The sequence below is a fragment of the Aspergillus sclerotioniger genome, assembly GCF_003184525.1.
Source record: "Aspergillus sclerotioniger CBS 115572 chromosome Unknown BO94scaffold_3, whole genome shotgun sequence".
NCBI classification, from domain to species: domain Eukaryota; kingdom Fungi; phylum Ascomycota; class Eurotiomycetes; order Eurotiales; family Aspergillaceae; genus Aspergillus; species Aspergillus sclerotioniger.
In genome coordinates this window covers 1,003,584-1,021,976 of record NW_020290993.1, presented here as the reverse complement: position 1 = coordinate 1,021,976, position 18,393 = coordinate 1,003,584, and the positions used below count along the sequence as shown (strand labels likewise).

Here is an 18,393-nt window from a genome sequence, read left to right as displayed (position 1 = left end):
GGATTGCCAACGTCACGCGTCGGCCGTCAGGTGCACGCCTTTCCCCATCCGGAAGGTGCTCTTCCCCTCCGCTCTTCGGCCGCTTCCTCGCTCTTTCTTTTCCTTCCTCCCTCCTCTTCTCGGGTCCTCGTTTCATTCCCTACATGGTCCTTGGGACGGATGCAGTGAGGAAAAGGCCTGAGTGCTCCTGGTGAGTTGATGCTCAGTTGTTTGCCTAGCCAATCCGATCCATGGATGCCTCTACGCCCGCCCCGGAGAGTCCCCCGAAGTATCCTCGGGAAATGCCCCGACTACCCCGATAAGATAGCGTCTCCAACGCGCCGGCGGGGTAAAAGCACGTCTTCCTTTGGCCGCACCGGGTTGATCAATGAATCCATCCCTTCGTTATCTTGTTCCCAGCCCGATTTAGTAGCCCTTAAAATTCCGCTCTTTTCCCTTCGATTCACCTCCGCCAGTTATCCTTTGAACCTGCTGTACTTCACGCGGAGCTCTACCAGACTGCAACCACTACCCGATAAGACGTCAAGATGCCTCTAAACTCCAAAGCTGTTTATTCTCGGCTCAACCCTGATTTCGCCCCTTTTTCGAGTCGAAGGAGTACTGTCCATAGCACCAAAGGCATCGTGTCTTGCACCCAGCCATTGGCGGCCGCCGCGGGTCAAAGAATTCTGAGTGAGGGGGGTAATGCTGCGGTATGTCGTGATTGAACTCGAAATTCCTTAAATGAATGCGCTGCTGACTTCTCAAAAAAGGATGCTGCTGTGGCCGTAGGTCAGTGTGGTACGTGTCTCTGAATATACTGGAAATTAATCACAACGTATCCAATAGCTGCTGCATTGAATATCACGGAACCCTCATCCACAGGAATCGGTGGTGACATGTTCTGTCTATTCTACGATGCCAAAACTAAGAAAGTTCATTCGTTGAACGGCTCTGGCCGCTATCCTGCCAATGCTACTCTTGACAAGATCCGTCAGGATCTGAAGATCGGCCCTAACGAGTCTGGGAGCATACCAATGACCAGCGTCCTGGCCGTCACAACCCCTGGTGCAGCTGCAGGATGGGTGGATACAGTCGAGAAGTTTGGCAGCGGAAAGCTGTCTTTAGAACAGATCCTACGTCCAGCCATCGAGCTAGGTGAGGACGGCTTCCCCGTGTCAGAGCTCGCATCTTTCTTTGTAAGCACATATTGCCATTTCGTGCTCGTCATCCACCGAATACTAATGTCTCTATAGTGGCATGAAAGCGAGCACTTGATTCGTAAAGCATCTCCAAATTACCATGAAATGCTCAAGCCCGATCCGAATGCTCAAGATGGTGTTAGGAGTCCTCGCCCCGGAGAGATCTTGAGAAACCCCACGCTGGCCCACACATTCCGAGCACTTGCCGCAGAAGGGAAGAAGGGATTCTATGAAGGACGGGTTGCGGAGGAATTGGTCAAAGTCGTCCAAGATCTGGGAGGCTACATAACTCTGGAAGATCTCAAGTACCATGCGGAAACGGGAAGCCAGGAAACAGAGGCCATCTCACTCAAGTTCACTGGCCAAGATATTGTGGAGAAGCAGGCCCCTGGCACATCCGATGAAATTAACCAAGGCGTGGAGATTTGGGAGCATCCGCCAAATGGACAAGGTATCGTTGCGCTTATGGCCTTGGGTATTCTTGAGGAACTAGAGCGTACGGGAAAGATCCCGAAGTTCACCGAGTCTCAGCACAATTCCGCCGAGTATCTACATGCTGTCATTGAAAGTCTCCGTATTGCATTTGCTGATGCTTCCTGGTGGGTCACTGATCCTGACGTGGAAAATGTCCCTAGCAAGGACCTCATATCGCGCGAATACCTGGCAGAGCGGGCTAAGCTGTTCAGCCCTCAAAAGGCCTCTGATATTCTTGACCATGGTAGCCCTGCCCACAATCATTGCGACACTGTCTATTTTGCAGTGACAGACAAGGAAGGAAATGGCATATCATTCATCAACAGCAACTACGGTGGATTTGGGACAAGCATTATACCCAAAGGATGCGGGTTTACGCTCCAAAATCGGGGAGCGAACTTCTCGCTGACCCCTGGGCATCCGAATGTTCTGGCCCCACACAAACGACCTTATCATACTATAATCCCGGCAATGATCACCAATGTCTCAGATGGTTCTCTGCATTCGGTATATGGTGTCATGGGTGGCTTCATGCAGCCGCAGGGACATGTTCAGGTCCTGCTCAACATGCTTGCATTCAATTATCATCCCCAGGCTGCACTCGACGCTCCTCGCATTTGCATTGCGGCTGGCACTCCCGAGATAGGGAAGACTATTGATCGAACAGTCTATGTTGAAGAAGGAGTCAGTAATGAAGCTGTCGAAGGCCTGAAGCAGTTGGGTCATCAGGTCAAGGTTCTGACTGGATGGAAAAGGGGCATGTTCGGCCGAGGACAGATTATCCGTTGCCATTACGATGATGGGAAGTTGATATACAGTGCTGGAAGTGACTTGAGAGGTGATGGAATGGCAATCCCGGTCTTGTGAAGCATATACTAGACTATCAAGAGATACGCATCCTAGGAGGGTAACCGATATATTGAATTATCATATCTCAAGCCCAGGAAAAGCTAATGACAGCTAAGGAAAACAGAACGCAAGGTAAACCCTCGTGAAACATGTAGCACTTTTTTTTTCCAGGGACAATAACTAAGATAGAGATATGACCATGGATGGAAGGGAAGTCATCATCATAATTTGCATGCAACATACATGAAACGGTAAGATACAGAAGAATAGAACCGAAATAGGCTAACATGACAACAAAACCCACAAGTGCCCCAATCCATATGCTATGATCGCTGATGCATACAATGAAGGGACTAACAAAGGAAATGTGTCAGGGGGAAAGTACATGAAAAGGTAAGGGGGAAAGAATAGAAAAAGGAAAACAGTGATCATAAGGCATAAGAAAACAAGAAGAACGAAAATCCAAGAACCGATCAGTGAGCAGCAATTGCAGCCTTGAAGAAGCCTTTTAATTTGGAAGGACCGCTCGGCGGGGGAGAAGGCTCGCGGCGATGCTTGTGATGACGATGGCGAGTTTCTCCACTGCGATAATGGCGACGTTGTTCGGACTCCTCTTTTGCCCTAGCTTCCTCCTCTTGTTGCTGCTGTTCGGCTTTTCTGCGCTCTCTGCGAGCCTCACGCCGGGCGCGGGCTTGGGCTTCTTCGTCGTTGTCGTCGGGACGCGATTCCCCGGAACGTTCGCTGCTGCTCTTGCCTTCTTGTGATTGGCGATGACTGCTGCTGTGGTGGCTGGAAGATGACCTTCTCTCGCGATTGTAGACATTGGCAGAGGCTTTAGCTCCGTTGATCTTCAATAGGGGACCGTTTGTGTCTGATTGCGCTTCAGCCATGTATTTGAGGAAGAACTTGGGCCCGGATTGCTGTGTATGGCGTGATGAAGACGACGAACTGCTTTTCCGCTTCATTTCCTGGCTTCCGGAGTGTTCGGAGCGTTGACTTGACCTAGCTGGTGCGGTTTCCTTTGCACTCATGGATCGTTCGGATTGTTCAGCGGAGTTTCCAGGTCGCTCAGAGCGCCTTGGACGCTCGCGCTCTTGTCTCCGCTCCCTATCGCGGGCTTCTTTGCGCTCGCGCTCGCGCTCTTGTTCTCGTTCCTGTTTGCGTTCTTCTCGTTTGCGCTCACGCTCTCGCTCCCGCTCTTGTTTGCGTTCTTCCTCTCGTCTGCGCTCTCGTACACGCTCTCGTTCTCGTTCGCGCTCTTGTCTGCGCTCTTCCTCTCGTTTCCGCTCTTGTCTGCGCTCTTCCTCCTGTTTCCGCTCTTGTCTGCGCTCCTCCTCCTGTTTCCGCTCTTTTTCGCGCTCTCGTTCTTGTTCTTGTACTCTTTGACGCTCCCGTTGGCGTTCCCTCTCTCTATCTCTTCCTCGCTCCGAAGATCGGTGCTCTTTCTCGACAACCTGAGTCTTCTGCTTTTGTTTCTCTTCATGTTGTCTCTTGGACTCCCTCAAAGCTTGCGCCCATCGGCCGGCAAGACCAACACGTTCAGTCTCCTGCCGTTTTAGTGACCGGCGTCCATCAGAGGAGCTTCTTGATTCCTTGCGATCGTAGTCGACTTCAGGCGATTTCCTGTGCCTCCTTCGTGCATTTGTCTGGTGAACTGCTGCGGCGGCTGCGGCAACAGCAGCGCCCCTGGCGGCGGCTCCAACTAGCGTATCTCCTGTCGAGGATTCAATAGCCTCGGTCTCTTCTGAAGGTTCCGAGCTCGGATCTGCCTCGTATCCTCCTTCACTTTCCCCAGTATCTTCTTCCGGAAGTGGCTCCGCGGGAGCTGATGGCTCAAGTGAGATTGATTTCTCGACGATTTCTGTCTCGGATTGAGTTGGCTGCTCCTCGGGAGTTGATTCTTCGATTGGAGCTTGTTCTTCGGCAGCAGGCTCTTCGACGGAAGCAGGTTCATTGGCAGGTTCATTGGCAGGTTCATTGGCAGGTTCATTGGCAGGTTCATTGGCAGGTTCATTGGCAGGTTCATTGGCAGGTTCATTGGCAGGTTCATTGGTAGGTTCATTGGCAGGTTCATTGGCAGCGGGCTCTTCGGCGGCGGGTTCTTCAGGAGCGGGTTCTTCGACTGGTGCCGGTTCTTTGACTGGTGCCGGTTCTTCAGCAGGAGCCGGTTCTTCAGCAGGAGCAGGTTCCTCAACAGGAGCGGGTTCCTCAACAGGAGCGGGTTCTTCAGCAGGAGCAGGCTCTTCGATGGGCGCTGGTTCCTCGACAGGAGCAGGTTCCTCAGCAGCGGGTTCTTCAAGAGGAGCAGGTTCCTCAGCAGCGGGTTCTTCGATGGGCACTGGTTCCTCAGCAGGAGCAGGTTCCTCGACAGGAGCGGGTTCCTCAGCAGCGGGTTCCTCAGCAGGAGCAGGCTCTTCGATGGGCGCTGCTTCTTCAGCAGGAGCGGGTTCTTCGGCAGGCACTGGTTCTTGAGAAGCAGGCTCCTCCACTACTGGTTCTTCTGCAGCAGGCTCCTCAGTGGGAGAGGCTTCTTCAGCGACAGGTTCCTCGACGTGAGGCTCGTCAGCAGGAGCAGGATCTTCGATTGCTGGGTCTTCGACTGCTGGCTCGTCGGCAGCGGGCACCTCCACTGGAGCCGGCTCCGCAGAAGCAGGTTCTTCAGCTAGTTCTGGCTCTCCAGGAGCAGACTCCTCCACGACTGGTTCTTCGGCAGCAGGTTCCTCAGCGGGAGGTATTTGTTCAACTGCAGGTTCCTCCACAGGGGATTCCGCACCGGGAGCAGGCTCTTCAGCTGCAGGTTCTTCAGCAGCGGGCTCATCTACGGCAGCCGGTTCTTCCGCCACAGCCTCGGCAGCAGGCTCGTCTGTCGATTTTTCAGCGGGTGAAGATTCATCAGGTGCGGACTCTTCAGCAGGCTGGTTTTCCTCGAGCGGTGCCTCGATAACCGCGTCTTCAGCCGCAGTAGACTCACCAGGCTCGGGCTCAGGTGGTGTCTCATCTGGAGCTGGAGGATCCTCGGCCGCAGGCTCTTTGATAGTAGTCTCAGCAGGAGCGGAATCCTCAGCCACAGCTTCAGTGGCCGACTCTTCTAAGGCAGGCTCTTCAGAAACGATATCACCACCTTCTTCTGCGAGCACTTCCTCACTAGATGGCGAGTCTTCAGAAGCTGCCTCCTCCGTAGTTTGCTCGGGTTGTTCTTCGACACAACCTGGCTCTTCTGTTGGCGCTTCCTCTGCGGGAGCTTCAGCGGGGGCATCCTCAGGTTCAGCGTGTTCATCAGCGGTAGCTTCCTTAATTGTGGCCTCGGCTTCTGGAGCTTCCTCTCCTATGGCTGGCTCTTCTGGAATCGATTCCTCGGCCGGTTTCTCCTCAGGCGCCGTCTCACCCTCCACTTCTTCCGAGCTAGGTGATTCCGGAGTTGTCTCCGCTGTCGCTGGGGGTTCATCGGTAGAGCCATCGACTGACTCAGGATTTGTTGCTTCCTCAGGCGGTGTCTCTTCACTCGATGCCTCTTCTGCTACTGGTTCCGCTGCTTCAATGATTTCCTCGGGGGTATCTGAAACTTCGGGCTCGTTTGCTGCGTTGTCAGCAACGGGCTCTTCGGCAGGCTCCTCTATGGGCGCAGTTTCTCCAGCAGGGATCTCAGCGGACCCTTCTTCTGCATCGTTGGTTGGGTCTTCTTCAGCGACAGGTAATTCAGAGGGCTCATTGGATGCTTTTTCGCCAGACTCAACATCCGCAGTGGCTTCATCAGCTGTTTCGGGGGTTGCAGTCTCATCGGAAGGAGAATCTTCCTCTGCAGCAACCGGCTCTTCCGGTCCCTGCTCTTCTGCTGGCGCTGACTCAGTATCAGGTTGAGCGTCAGTTTCGTCTGCCGCTGCATCCCCGGCCGGCTCTGGCGCACTCTCTTCCGCTGGTGCTTCCTCTGCGGGCTCTGTAGTATCAGACGAGTCTTCTGCAGCTTGAGGTTCCTGTTTTTCTTGAGCACAAGGCGGCTCTGTTGTATCTGGTTTTTGAGCGGGCTCGGGTGGCGCTTCGACCTCTGGCTCTTGGCCCTCTTCCTTAGATTCCGTAGTCGGCTCTTTGGGAGATGCAGCGCCACTATCGTTCGCTCCAGCATCGTCGGGGCTAGGGCCGTCGTCATTGTTCGGGGACGCAGCTTCTCCTTGTTCGTCGCTTTCCGCGGGAGACTCTGCAGTTGCATCTTGCCCATCATTGTCAACATCGACGTCGATCAAGTCTTCTGGTGTGACTTCCGGTGTGGCTTCAGCTTCGAGCTTGGCGTCTTCAGCCGCTTGCTTGTCGGCTTCTTCTTTTTCGGCTTCGACCTTGTCAAGTTCTGCGGAAGGATCACATTCTGGGAAGTCATCCTCGAAGTGTAAGGTCAGCTGGCTTTGGGAACCGATATTGTTATTGAGCGTACCATTGTTGGGGGCTTCAGTGTTCTCCTCAGGGGGCGTGTCGTCTACATCCGCCGGAGCAACTTCTTCGGCTTGTTCCAATTCTACGTCTTTTGCCTCATCCTCAACAGGTTGTTCGCTGGGAGAGCTATCCTCTGGTGTCTGAGCCGAGTCGTCTGCTTCTGGAGCGGGGCTTTCGCCTTCCTCTTTTGATTCGGTGGTCGCATCGCCGGAAGCTTCATCAGTCTCTAGGGGTGGCGTTGTCGTTTCCGATGAACCTGGTAATAATGATTAGGATGCAAATAGGACAATGATGACATGTACCGCATGAGTGGATGGAATAATACATGTTGCCGTGGGCCAAGGGAGTGGGGGGAGGGAGTAGAGGGAGGTATAACATACCTTCCGATTCAGGAGACGTTGAACCGTCAGCAGAGGTACTATCTGATCCTTCTTCTGGGGGACTCTCGGCGGCCGGGTCTTTCTCTGGTTCGACGGGGTTGTTGTTGTTGTTGTCCTGATCCTTAGCCGGCGTCAGATGATCCGTAGATGTAGCAGTGACAGGGTAATATGAAAATTGAAAAGTTTGACGGTCGAAGGTCTGATAGTGACGCTCGAAAGACTGGTACTCAAACTTGGGGAGCTGTGCATACTGGACCGGGTGGTGCTCCATCTTCTCCGACTTCAACCGCTGCTTCCGGGGCTAGATCAGGGGGGGAGTTTTGTTCTTTGGAAAGTGGAATGTCGTTTACCGGGAGCCGTTGCTTATTATTATTGTTCTTCTTCTTCTTGTTGTTTCCTTTTTTACCCATGGCATCGGATCAGTGGCGTTTCTTGGGCTCTGCTGACCACTTTTAGAATGGGTGTGACAAGCGAATATAAATCTATTGAAGAAATATGACATATGCCTGTCGGGTTCTAGACAGGGCGTAGAAGACAGGGGGATGGCGAATAAAGAATAACCAAAAATAGGGGCAACGCAAGAAAAAGGAATGTGAAACGAGGGAGATGTGTAATTGCTGGGTTTAGCTAGCGCTATAGTATGAGAGGCTGGACGCGCAAAGGAAAAAGCAGCATAGGCCCGATGGTCCGCCAACAACAGTGTGGTTCCTCTCGAGGACCAAGGCGAGGCGACGTATCGTAGTGCATCGGCTACCCAGTGCAATGGGACATTGTCCAGGCATGGCTCGGGCTTGGGGCTGGGAACGTCATGGACGAACTGCCCGACGGCATCTCTTATCATTGGGCCACGTTGTACGGGCCCCATGGCCCTCGCGGACGGACATAGAAAGAGGGTCTCTTCCGGAAGCATCACTGGGGCAAGGGGGAGAGCCGGTGGAGAGCCATCTGCAGCAGAAGCTTGCAGTAGCAAGCAGGTGGTGGCGGGGGAGGGGGGTGTGGATGAGGAGTGTGGTCCAGATAGGATGGCAAGACCGCAGGAATTGGATGCTTCGTAGGGTATGCCATTAGCGTGGTGGGGGTGGTGCCACAGCGCCATCGGGATACCCTTTGGCGTCCACTTTTTCTTGATTATTCTGTTTGCCTGTGTCCTCTTGCGGCCAGGAGCATTGAATAGTTCCAAAGTATTGTTGTTAGCCAATGCCCTGCAAGTACTTTGTACGGGGTAGAAAAGCAGTTGGCGTGAAAAAGCAATGGGTACAGGCAGAGACCTGCGCCTTGAGAATGCAAGGTCAAATGATTGATCTCAGGCCTAGTGAATAAACATAGCCAATCACGCCGGCACCCGGAACAATGAAAGGCGAAAAGCCATCAAAAGTGTAAGGGCGACTATGGTTACTCCGACCTGTTGAGTACACTCATCACCAACATTAGCATCCACACATCCTAGTACTCCGGAGACCGTCGAGAATTCATGCCCAACGATTGTTGCAGCAATAGCAATAGATTGGATGCATGGGACCAGGAAGATGGAGACTGGGTCCCTGGCAAAAAAGAAAGCTAGGGGGGTTGGGTGTAACTAGGGTGCGATGCCATGGCCATTGTCAGGATTACTGTTGCGACTGTGCTCTGTTCGGTGGGTAAGGGCGATCAATCATTGACAGCAGCAGCATCACTATCACCATCACGACAGAGGAGACGGGCGATGAGAGATGAAGATCTCAGCCCCATGATTATTGGTACCATACCATGGAAATCGAGACGAAGCCAGAAGAACCGGGAGGAAACGCCTGACGGAATAATGGAAAGGAATGGAAGGGGAGGAGAGGAGAAGGGATTCGCAACTCCACTGGACACTTCACCCGCCGCAGATCACTGGACCGCCCAACCCGGACTAGTGGCTTCCCCCCCGATCGCAACAATTCAACAATTCCCCTTCACATTCCCCCCAAATATTCCAGGTACTATGTAAGTAACAGTACTAGGCACCACAGACTTCCATCGTGTCTCCAGTCCTCGACGATATTCCCCGATCCTCGGGATCTATCTCTCTATCTATCTCTCTGGTGATAAGCATCTCGATGGGAAAGAAACCTAGTAGGATGATGGACTGTCGCACCCACCGATAAGTGAGGCGTTGCTGCTCTGGCAGTCGGTGAGTGGCTGTCGTCGCACCCACAATCAGGCCCGTTGAGGAGGCGTCGTGACTGATTAGATGGATAGCTGCAACACACAGCGGAATATCGTGATGCTAACCCGATTCCTCCGACACTTTTCTTGGCCACCCGCCCATCAGGCAAGCTGCCCAGCTTGCAGGCCTGCACAGTGCGTACAGTTGACGGCTCCGGCCCCGATCTGACTGGAGCTATACAATCCGCCGGCGTCAATGCCTCTTCTTCCCTCTGGCCAAAACCCCCTCCACGTCACCACTCACCAATCTATCTATTGCCATCGGAACTGCCGTCACAATCTGAGATACATCGATGTGTGCGAGATCTATCTGCGCCTGTCATTATTACTAGATCTTTCTATTGCCAGCGAGTTCGTCAGGTCAGGTCCAGATCGCCGATTGCCCGCAGATCTCTCCTAGGTACCCATTCTACGTAGCGTGCGCCCAAAGTACGGTCGTACAACTGCAGATGCCAGGTCCGACAAAATGTCATTTTCATCGTGACTTTACCACCCCAACCTTTCTTCCGTCAACGCGCCCACCACCCAATGATCCTGGTCGAGGCCGCCTTCGGTGTCATCCCACGCTGGTCAATGCAGCGGGCCGGAAATGGCTGCCTCGCTGCTCGATATCACCACCACCCCTGGCCATAGCCATCATATTAACCTCTAACCATTGAAATCGCTTATGCACCTTGCCGCTTCGTCCCGGCGGACCTCCTTGCTGGTCCCATCTCATCCACAATCCCTCGGTCCGTGGCTCTTTAGGCGAAATACCGTCGGAACCATACACGTACTATGTACTTCGTGCTTAGACCCGCACTGGGTCAGCCTGTGCTGTCAAGGTATCTGGCATCAAAAAACCTTCCCGCCTGCTAAGATACGAGAATGGGATTGTTGGAAGCGTGAGAGCTATCATAATCAACTACGCTCGCCTTTTCTATGGATTGTTTGGGTACCTACCGCTGCCGGCAGTGTAGACACTCGGGCGCAATATGAAACACTCATGAGGCTCCCAATTAGAATTGTTCCGGATTCGTCCAACCAGATATTGATTCGGACCATTTTATTGACATCAGCGTTCAACCCTCTAGTGTCATTGACCCATGCGATAGGTAAGTGTCGTTCGCCACAGCCTAGAAGAGGCATCTGGCCTCGCTTGGGCTTCGTTAAGTCTAAAAATAACAAGATTCATACTTTTAGGTATCCTCAAGCCGTAAAAGCCCCCGGAAGACGTTGAGCCATTCACACCTATTATGTCGGCGCGAATTTGACTCCTCAAGCCAGGCTCGGCTTTTCATGAAATTCGAAGACACCGGCGAATTTCCCGAGAAAAGAAAAAAAGCCAAGAAGGAAAGGCTATATGCAAACCGTCTAATATGATCATGACAATGCGTAACGATCACCAACAGAGTCTAGCCTGAGAAACCAGACCTTGGTACCCAATACAACGCTCCAGGCTCCATACCAAACGGCAAATTCAACCATAAAGGACGTCATTTTCTTAGCGCATCCATGGAATTTCTCCATCGAGGTCCGTAAACTTTCATCACAAAAAGGACGGAGCTGCTTGCAAACGCAACCAGGCCAAGGATGGTGAAAAGCCATCCGTTGCCAATGGCATCGATGATTGGGGCAGTGACTACTGAGCCCACACATGAGAAGATATTCCGCATGAAGTTGTTCAGTGCGACGCCTGCAGAGGACTTTTTGGGCATGAACTCTGTCAGCATGGTCGTTGCCATGCCGAAAATGAGCATTGATCCAACGCCAAAGAAGAAATTGGCAATCATCTAGGCAATATTAGTCAGGAAGGTGTCACGAAGTGTTGCAAAGCAGGACACAAGAAAGATCAGGTGCGTGCGGCAGTCATTGTCAGCCACCAGCAAGAACATACCGGTGCTAGCCAGAAGACGCCTCGGTCTGCACACCAACCATACCAAATTAGCCCAGCAGGATAGAGGACAGCTCCAAGCCAAGCATTCTCCCGCATCCGGTCTTCGGGATGGTAGATCAGCTTGCCATTTTCGTCGTATCGCTTTGCCTTCTTGGCCTCCCGTTGCATGATATTGTCCATCCAACGACCTCCAAAGGAGCTAGCAACAACATAGCCTAACGAGTTGGGAATATAAAGCAGGCCAACAATAATTGTACTGAAGTTGTATGGGCTAGCGCCGAATGTGTGCTCGACACTGACGTTTAGCACATACAGCGAGCCAAAGGTGATGCTCGCATAGTATACAGTTAGTAAAACTGGGGGATAGCGCAGGTAGAGAATGATTTTCAAGGGGTCGAGAAGAACCATTTTAAGGACCTTCAGCCACTTGGTGGTGAACCGAACAACCTTTCGAGAGGACACTCGGCTTAATTGGCGCTGGACCGGTTCCTCGTGCTCGTCTTTTATGTCCTGTGTCTGGGTTTTTGTGTTTGCCAGCGTTTCTGGGAGGGCGAAGAAGATAAACACCACGGTAAGACCTCCATAGGCAGCTAAAAACCACAACGTACTCCGCCAACTCCACCGTTCAGCTAACGCGCCACCCACAATAGGAGCTATCAAAGGTCCACATAGCGGACCTAGATAGAAGATGTTCATGGCTCGTCCTCTTTCTTGCGGGTCCCACAGATCCGCGATGGTTCCTGCGCCAACGGCCTGAACTGATGCAGATGCACCACCACTTAACATCCGTAGTACAATGAGCATAGCGATCGAACTAGAGATGGCGCATAGAGAGTTGAAGACGACGAAGAGGCTGAAGGAAACGAGATATATTGTTCGTCGCCCCAGTCTTTCGCTGAACGATGACCACCACAGTGGGAATATGGACATACTGAGCATGTACAGCGAAATCGATAAGTTTGTGACAGTGGTTGACGTGCCAAGCTCTTTGGATACTTGAGAAAGGGACGCTGTTCTTCCGGTAAGCGCACGGAGAAACGAAGTCAACATCAAGAGACACGATCGACTTACGGAAGAAGATTGAACTACCCATTGGGGCTGCAGCTCCGGCCACAGCGACCACGAAAGTGATGAACCATTTTGTCTTTCGGGGGTAAACCTTAGGGTTCTCTACCTCTGCCAGAAATGTGAGCTGACCAAATAGCCCTCTCCGCTTTAATCTCGGTACCACTACCGGAGGTTCTTGTTCTTCATTTGAGATAGAGCACACAGGTGCTTCCTCGTCTTTCCCTTCAATGACCGGAGTGTCGTCCGAGGCCTGAGAAATTGAGTCATGGGCGTGTTTCACATCGGTGATTTCGTCATCAGATCGGATTGCTTCAGGGTGACTGTGACCAGCAGGGGGGGCTTCCACCACCTCGGCTTCAGGAATTCCTTTCGTTGATGCCGCCATCTTCTGTCTTGTAGACCTCTTCCATATGAGATCTCGAGGATCCGAACGGCACGTCAAAGCTCGTCTCGCCCAGGGCCACAATAACAGTCGAAACAGGCCAAGAGAAAAAGAGAGAAAGGAGATAATACCATGCGCTAAATGGCCTTGCAGGCGATGTCACTGACTAATGGTCAATATGAGGCATAAGGGATGAGCTGCCAGGACTATGGCATAAGTATGGGAGCCGTGGTGAGAGAGTAAAAGGAAGGTCGGTCGCCCGCGATTAGATAGTAGAGAAAGTTGGAGTAGGAGTGGTGCCTCTGCCCAATTGTTATCTGCGGTGCCTGGTCCCTAAACAGGCAGGTAGGAATGGGCCCTCCCCCACCTGCCTCCAGTTGCATCTGATACCATTGGCTTGCATGCAAGACTTGGGGTATTGGGTGGGCATTGCTTAGATCCTGCCCGGATTCTTATCTGGACAGTAAGTATGTGCGCGACAGTGGTTTACTTATCGCCAGGGCTGTCATCAACATCTCCATATCATCTACCTTGTGATACTTAATTCATGTGATGATGAGGACGGTGATACATGTACACCGCCACGCAAATCGCACGCCATTATGATGACAAATTGAGTGAGAAATGTATGATGAATGTGTGATTCTCTAATATGGCACTTTACTAACCAGTGTTCTAGAGCCATGAGTCCATCAACCTAGCCCTCCCTCCATACCATAGGGGGCAAAGTCAAATCCAGGACTGGCCAGTCAGAGACGGTTCAACTTGTGCCGTCCCATCCGACGGCGGTCATTTCCGCCCCTGTGGGCACTAAGTATCTCCTTTGCCGAGGTCAGACTACTGATAGCCGGGGACGTTTCTGTCCCGCTTGGTGGTGGGGATGAAGAATGAGAATTAAGATTAACAGTAAAGCTGTATGGTATCTACCGAAAGCTGATAACACTTTCGTATAGGTATATCAGAATTCCATCTGCACATGGAGCATAATAACTTGGCCACTCGGTCTTCATTTTCCAGAACATACTATCTGTCACCCAGGTATCCTGATCTAGTAATGACCAAGCAGGATGTATTGATATAACTATCCCCATGTTACGCCACTATAATAAAGCTAATGAGAACATGGCTTTCCAATCTAGTGGATCCGGGATTTATTCGCTAGCCTTGACAACTTCACATTATCAGTAAGCTTTGCTCAGCCCTTCATCAAATAACCTGCTTCCGAAAACGGAATATTTTCATATTGCCAGCAGGCTACCTTGGTGGCAAGTCAAATAAGATATTTTGTGTCGTATATTAGCCAAAATAACACTACAATCTCTCTACAGACCCCCCAGAAACATATACAAAACAGTATACTACATAGACATCAACTCAATCCCCCATCATGTTCAACAATAGATATCCAGCCCCCGCAATCCATCCAAAACCCATGGACGACAACTGACCACCCACTCTACTAGTAGTGGATACTCCCTTCCATTTCCGCCAGCTTGCCCCACGCCCCTACCCTCAACCTCTAGACAATTCCACTCCAGAACACCAATTAACCCCAACATCCTCAACTACGTACACCCTACACCCAAAGTACCTATACAACTTCCCCCAGCAACCACTCACACCAAACCCCTGTCACCAATACCTCCATCCAACGCAGGGATCTACTCCACCACCACCACCACTATGTCTAACCCCGCCCAGCAATTCGTCCACAACACTCTAGCCAAATACCCCGGGGAGGAATACATCGACGGATGGGCCGAGATCTGGACCACGAACAATTCTCCTCCGTGGGATAAAGAATCCCCCAATCCGGCGTTGGAAGATACATTGACGCAGCAGCGGGCGACTATCGGTGGTGCGATTGCAACGGACGAAGAGGGGAAAAAGAAGTACAGGAAGAAGGCGTTGGTTCCGGGCTGTGGGAGGGGGGTTGATGTGCTTCTTTTGGCGAGTTTTGGGTATGATGCTTATGGATTGGAGTATAATGGTGCTGCGATTGAGGCGTGTAGGCAGGAGAATTTGAAGAGTACTAATAATGGGGATAAGTACCCTGTTAGGGATGTGGAGGTTGGGCGGGGAGAGGTGGTTTTTGTGCAGGGTGACTTTTTAAGGATGATTGGTTGAAAGAGTTGGGGTTGGGGTTGAATTGTTTTGATTTGGTTTATGATTATACGGTGAGTGTTGGGATCTCTTTACTAAGGTTACCTTGAGTGCTGGCCAAAGGCGCTGGGGTTCTACTGTAGTATATGGACGCTTGCTGATGGTACGATGGCAGTTCTTCTGCGCGCTGAGTCCCTCGATGCGGCCTGATTGGGCTCTTCGGCACACCCAACTATTGGCGCCTTCGCCACGAGGAAATTTGATCTGCCTTGAATATCCAAGACACAAGGACCCGTCGCTTCCGGGTCCTCCGTTTGGTCTCTCCTCGGAGGCTTACATGGAGCACCTCAGCCATCCCGGAGAGCAGATCTCGTATGACGCCCAGGGTCGAGGCAGAATGGACCCTCTCCGCGAACCAAGCGAGCGAGGACTGGAACGAGTGGCTTATTGGAAACCTGCTCGGACGCACGAAGTTGGCAAGAATTCCAATGGTGAGGTTCAGGATCGAGTTTCCATCTGGCGCCAGAGGTAAGGCCCTCATTGAGATTCCTGCGATTGGCAAGTATCTCCGAGGTGAGAGTCAATGCCTGAATTGGTCAATAACCCGATGTTCGATTGACTTTTGTTTATGCGCTTCTCTATGTATGTTTGGAGAGTGCGTTGTAATGCTCCCCAAGTCCGTATGTATGTCTGTAGTAAGCCAACCAGATGACCCGTTTGCTTCCCTCTTCACCTGGTACGTCATCGCCCGGTTCGATCTTTTCGATTCTTCCATCGCCCTGGATGACATTGATCTCAACGCCATATGCCCTCGCAATCGCTTGTAGCTCAAACTGGCCACCCCATTCGGCTGTCAACTTTATTTTCCTGGTGTACTGATCCAGAGGCTCCTCCATGAATGGTTCAAAGTCGTCTTTATGGTCGCTGATGAAGTCCGCGGCGACAGCTCTAACTGCCCGATACCCGTCGTGTTTTGCGGACGCCACTGTATCCACACGAGACTGGGTCGGAGGCTGGAGGATCATCCTCTTCGGATCGGGTTTCAGACCGATTCCTTGCTCGTCCAACTGACACGCAATGGCAGAGAAGAGACAGTGTCCATCAGGGTTTATTTCAACCTCCTTCAACTGCAAACGCTTGAACACGCCATCCATGACCTCTTTCTCATTTCCACGATGATCTGTCTGGTTTGCGGCCTCCTCCGCCGCAATCGCTGACTGGGCTGCTTGTTCCGCTGCACGACGCGCCAGACGGGCCTTTTGACGATTGGGCTTTTTGGGACGAGGACCGGAGGATTGCGGGGCAGTGGAAGGAGGGCTTTGCGGCGAAGACGTTGTCTCGGTGGTGGTATCTGCATTTTCGTGATCTGGTGAGCTGCTAGCTTCATCAGACGCGTTCAAACTGAGGTCTTCCAAGCCATCAACGGGCTGATCTGGCTCGCCGTTAAGTTGCGCGATCTCAGCTTGTTGTCGCTCGGAGACCTCTCTCTGAAGCCTCTCACACTCATCGTTGACTCCCTTGCGAGTTTTCTTGGTGGCAGACTTTTTCTTCTGGGTGATTCGAGCTTGGAGATCTTTTTGTTCCTTGCGGTGTTTAGCTAGTAGCTCCTCCATTCTTGGAGATGTGGGGGGTGCGGTTCCAAGTGAATATCTATAACTCTAGAAAATTTCGATAAAATGGACGAGAAACGAGTGAAATGTTAAACTATGCAAAGTGCGGACAAGGGTATCGTGGCTAAGTATGAACTTCAGTGCTGGACATGCAAATAGGTTGGATGAACCAATTGCTGCCCCGCCAGAGCCTTCCTGACTTTTCTCGACCATCCGGTCGGCTCCTTCCCGTCAAGCATTCCTTTGCGTTTGATACCTTAAGGCATCCAATGACCTGCTGAATCAAACGATCTTCTAGATGGGAGACTCTCCCTATAGGAGGAGTTGCATCAAATACCCAAACAAATTCTATCCTTATTGCATCGTTGTCCTGCTTGTCATTGCCATTGCCATGGCTTGCTGGTCATGTACTGTGAAAAGTACCGCATCATTGTTCCTCCGTTCCGCGCAGCCTCGGTATCTTTTACCAAGGCGCTCAGCAACGGCCGGCTGTTCGGGTACAACGCTGTTTCTATAAGGGGCGGATCGTCATCTCGGTCGAGCCTCGATCATGGATGGCTTATTATCAACGTGACCGATCCAACTCCATCATCGATACACAGTTTATTATCCTAGATCTACAACAATCTCCTCAATTTTTAATAGTTTATCACAACACACCATCACCATGGATGTTCAGAAGCTTTTTGACGTCAAGGTTCGTACTGTACTGCGGAGATGCAGAGTGGACGTCCCCGCTGTAGAGCTGACCCAGATGCCTAACAATGTACTTAGGGCAAAGTCGTGCTGGTCACTGGTGGCGCCAAAGGAATCGGTCGTATGATCTCAGAAGGCTTCGTAAAAAACGGTGCCACTGTCTATATCTCGTCGCGGGATGCAAAGGCTTGCGAGGCAGCCGTGAACGAGCTCAACGCGCTCGGCACGGGCAAGGCATATGCTATCCCTGCGAATTTCTACCAAGAGGAGGAGTGCAAAAAGCTGGCTACCGAAATTGCTAAGCGCGAAAGCAGTAAGTTCAAGCCCTAGTCGGCCACTTCCCAGGAGCCAGTGAATCGTGCAAGGAACTCTAGTTTAACCCTCCCTCCAGAGCTGCATGTTCTCGTCAACAACTCTGGATCCAACTGGGGCGCCCCGTACGATGAATATCCATCCTCTGCCTGGACGCGAGTACTCACGCTCAACCTTCATCGGGTATTCGACCTCACCAGACTTCTCACCCCCCTGCTGGAGAAGGCTGCCTCGTCTGGCGACCCGGCTCGCATCATCAACATCGGTAGTGTTGATGGTATAAGGGTCCCTGCTCTTGAAACCTTTGCCTACAGTGCTAGCAAGGCCGGACTGCACCACCTGAGTCGTGTCTTGGCACACCACCTTGGAAGAAGGAATATCACGTATGTGTAACTCCCACGTTGTCGCTGACCGACGAGGCTTGGACTAACCCGGCACTGCCTGCAGCTCAAACGCCTTGGCGTGTGGTCCTTTCGAAAGTAAGATGATGGCTGCCACCTTGAAAGAGCACCGAGAGACCATCGAGGCGAATGTCCCATTGGGTCGTATTGGTACCCCTGAGGATGTCGCGGGGGCTTGTTTGTTCTTGAGCAGCCGGGCTGGCTCGTATGTGAATGGAGCGACAATCACTCTGGATGGTGGTAGCGTAGTCGCTGCCAAGCTGTAAGCTGTAAGCCAAATAGGATGCGCCCTCCGAATAAAGGGATTATGTGCATGCATGAACAAAATCGATCTAAAGCTGTTTATAGAAGGTGTTACCTAGTCGATTGTGAATTCAACTTAGCACTCTTAACTTAAAGCAACGGTGGCTTGTCTGTGCCCCAGTCATGCAAACCATGATAGTTCAAACTCA

The 18,393-nt window shown here is 51.9% G+C and overlaps 8 protein-coding genes across 8 annotated transcripts; 4 read left to right on the top strand and 4 right to left on the bottom strand.

The window, feature by feature from the left end:
* Window positions 1-128: 128 nt before the first annotated feature.
* Window positions 129-2,607, top strand: BO94DRAFT_483917 (gamma-glutamyltransferase family protein). The gene is made up of 4 exons (XM_025608940.1): window positions 129-692; window positions 753-771; window positions 829-1,178; window positions 1,236-2,607. Exons 1-4 carry the CDS (start codon window positions 528-530, stop codon window positions 2,520-2,522), a joined length of 1,821 nt encoding a protein of 606 aa, XP_025472005.1. The 5' UTR covers window positions 129-527; the 3' UTR covers window positions 2,523-2,607.
* Window positions 2,608-2,654: 47 nt separating this feature from the next.
* BO94DRAFT_222507 (uncharacterized protein) lies at window positions 2,655-3,870 on the bottom strand. The gene is made up of 2 exons (XM_025606228.1): window positions 3,274-3,870; window positions 2,655-2,998 (listed from the first exon to the last, which is right to left on the bottom strand). The coding sequence occupies exons 1-2, from the start codon at window positions 3,533-3,535 to the stop codon at window positions 2,787-2,789; spliced, it is 474 nt and encodes a 157-aa protein (XP_025472004.1). The 5' UTR covers window positions 3,536-3,870; the 3' UTR covers window positions 2,655-2,786.
* Window positions 3,871-7,942, bottom strand: BO94DRAFT_222506 (PE repeat family protein). The gene is made up of 5 exons (XM_025606227.1): window positions 7,558-7,942; window positions 7,307-7,427; window positions 6,928-7,182; window positions 4,718-6,861; window positions 3,871-4,284 (listed from the first exon to the last, which is right to left on the bottom strand). Exons 1-5 carry the CDS (start codon window positions 7,714-7,716, stop codon window positions 4,207-4,209), a joined length of 2,757 nt encoding a protein of 918 aa, XP_025472003.1. The 5' UTR covers window positions 7,717-7,942; the 3' UTR covers window positions 3,871-4,206.
* A 741-nt stretch (window positions 7,943-8,683) lies between these two features.
* On the top strand, window positions 8,684-9,453 carry BO94DRAFT_531162 (uncharacterized protein). The gene has a single exon (XM_025610839.1). It carries the CDS (start codon window positions 9,105-9,107, stop codon window positions 9,273-9,275), a length of 171 nt encoding a protein of 56 aa, XP_025472002.1. The 5' UTR covers window positions 8,684-9,104; the 3' UTR covers window positions 9,276-9,453.
* Window positions 9,454-10,968: 1,515 nt separating this feature from the next.
* Window positions 10,969-12,822, bottom strand: BO94DRAFT_581579 (MFS transporter; the record flags this gene model as incomplete). Its single annotated transcript, XM_025615415.1, has 3 exons — window positions 10,969-11,265; window positions 11,370-12,379; window positions 12,441-12,822. 3 exons carry the CDS (start codon window positions 12,820-12,822, stop codon window positions 10,969-10,971), a joined length of 1,689 nt encoding a protein of 562 aa, XP_025472001.1.
* Window positions 12,823-14,502: 1,680 nt separating this feature from the next.
* BO94DRAFT_455880 (putative thiol methyltransferase) lies at window positions 14,503-15,454 on the top strand (the record flags this gene model as incomplete). The annotated part of the gene is made up of 3 exons (XM_025607678.1): window positions 14,503-14,904; window positions 14,934-14,996; window positions 15,098-15,454. 3 exons carry the CDS (start codon window positions 14,503-14,505, stop codon window positions 15,452-15,454), a joined length of 822 nt encoding a protein of 273 aa, XP_025472000.1.
* BO94DRAFT_531159 (deubiquitinase OTU2) lies at window positions 15,097-16,681 on the bottom strand. Its single transcript, XM_025610838.1, has one exon. The coding sequence runs from the start codon at window positions 16,533-16,535 to the stop codon at window positions 15,561-15,563; it is 975 nt and encodes a 324-aa protein (XP_025471999.1). The 5' UTR covers window positions 16,536-16,681; the 3' UTR covers window positions 15,097-15,560.
* A 31-nt stretch (window positions 16,682-16,712) lies between these two features.
* BO94DRAFT_562891 (short chain dehydrogenase/reductase family) lies at window positions 16,713-18,357 on the top strand. The gene is made up of 4 exons (XM_025614321.1): window positions 16,713-17,229; window positions 17,307-17,541; window positions 17,620-17,923; window positions 17,988-18,357. Exons 1-4 carry the CDS (start codon window positions 17,200-17,202, stop codon window positions 18,205-18,207), a joined length of 789 nt encoding a protein of 262 aa, XP_025471998.1. The 5' UTR covers window positions 16,713-17,199; the 3' UTR covers window positions 18,208-18,357.
* Window positions 18,358-18,393: the final 36 nt, after the last annotated feature.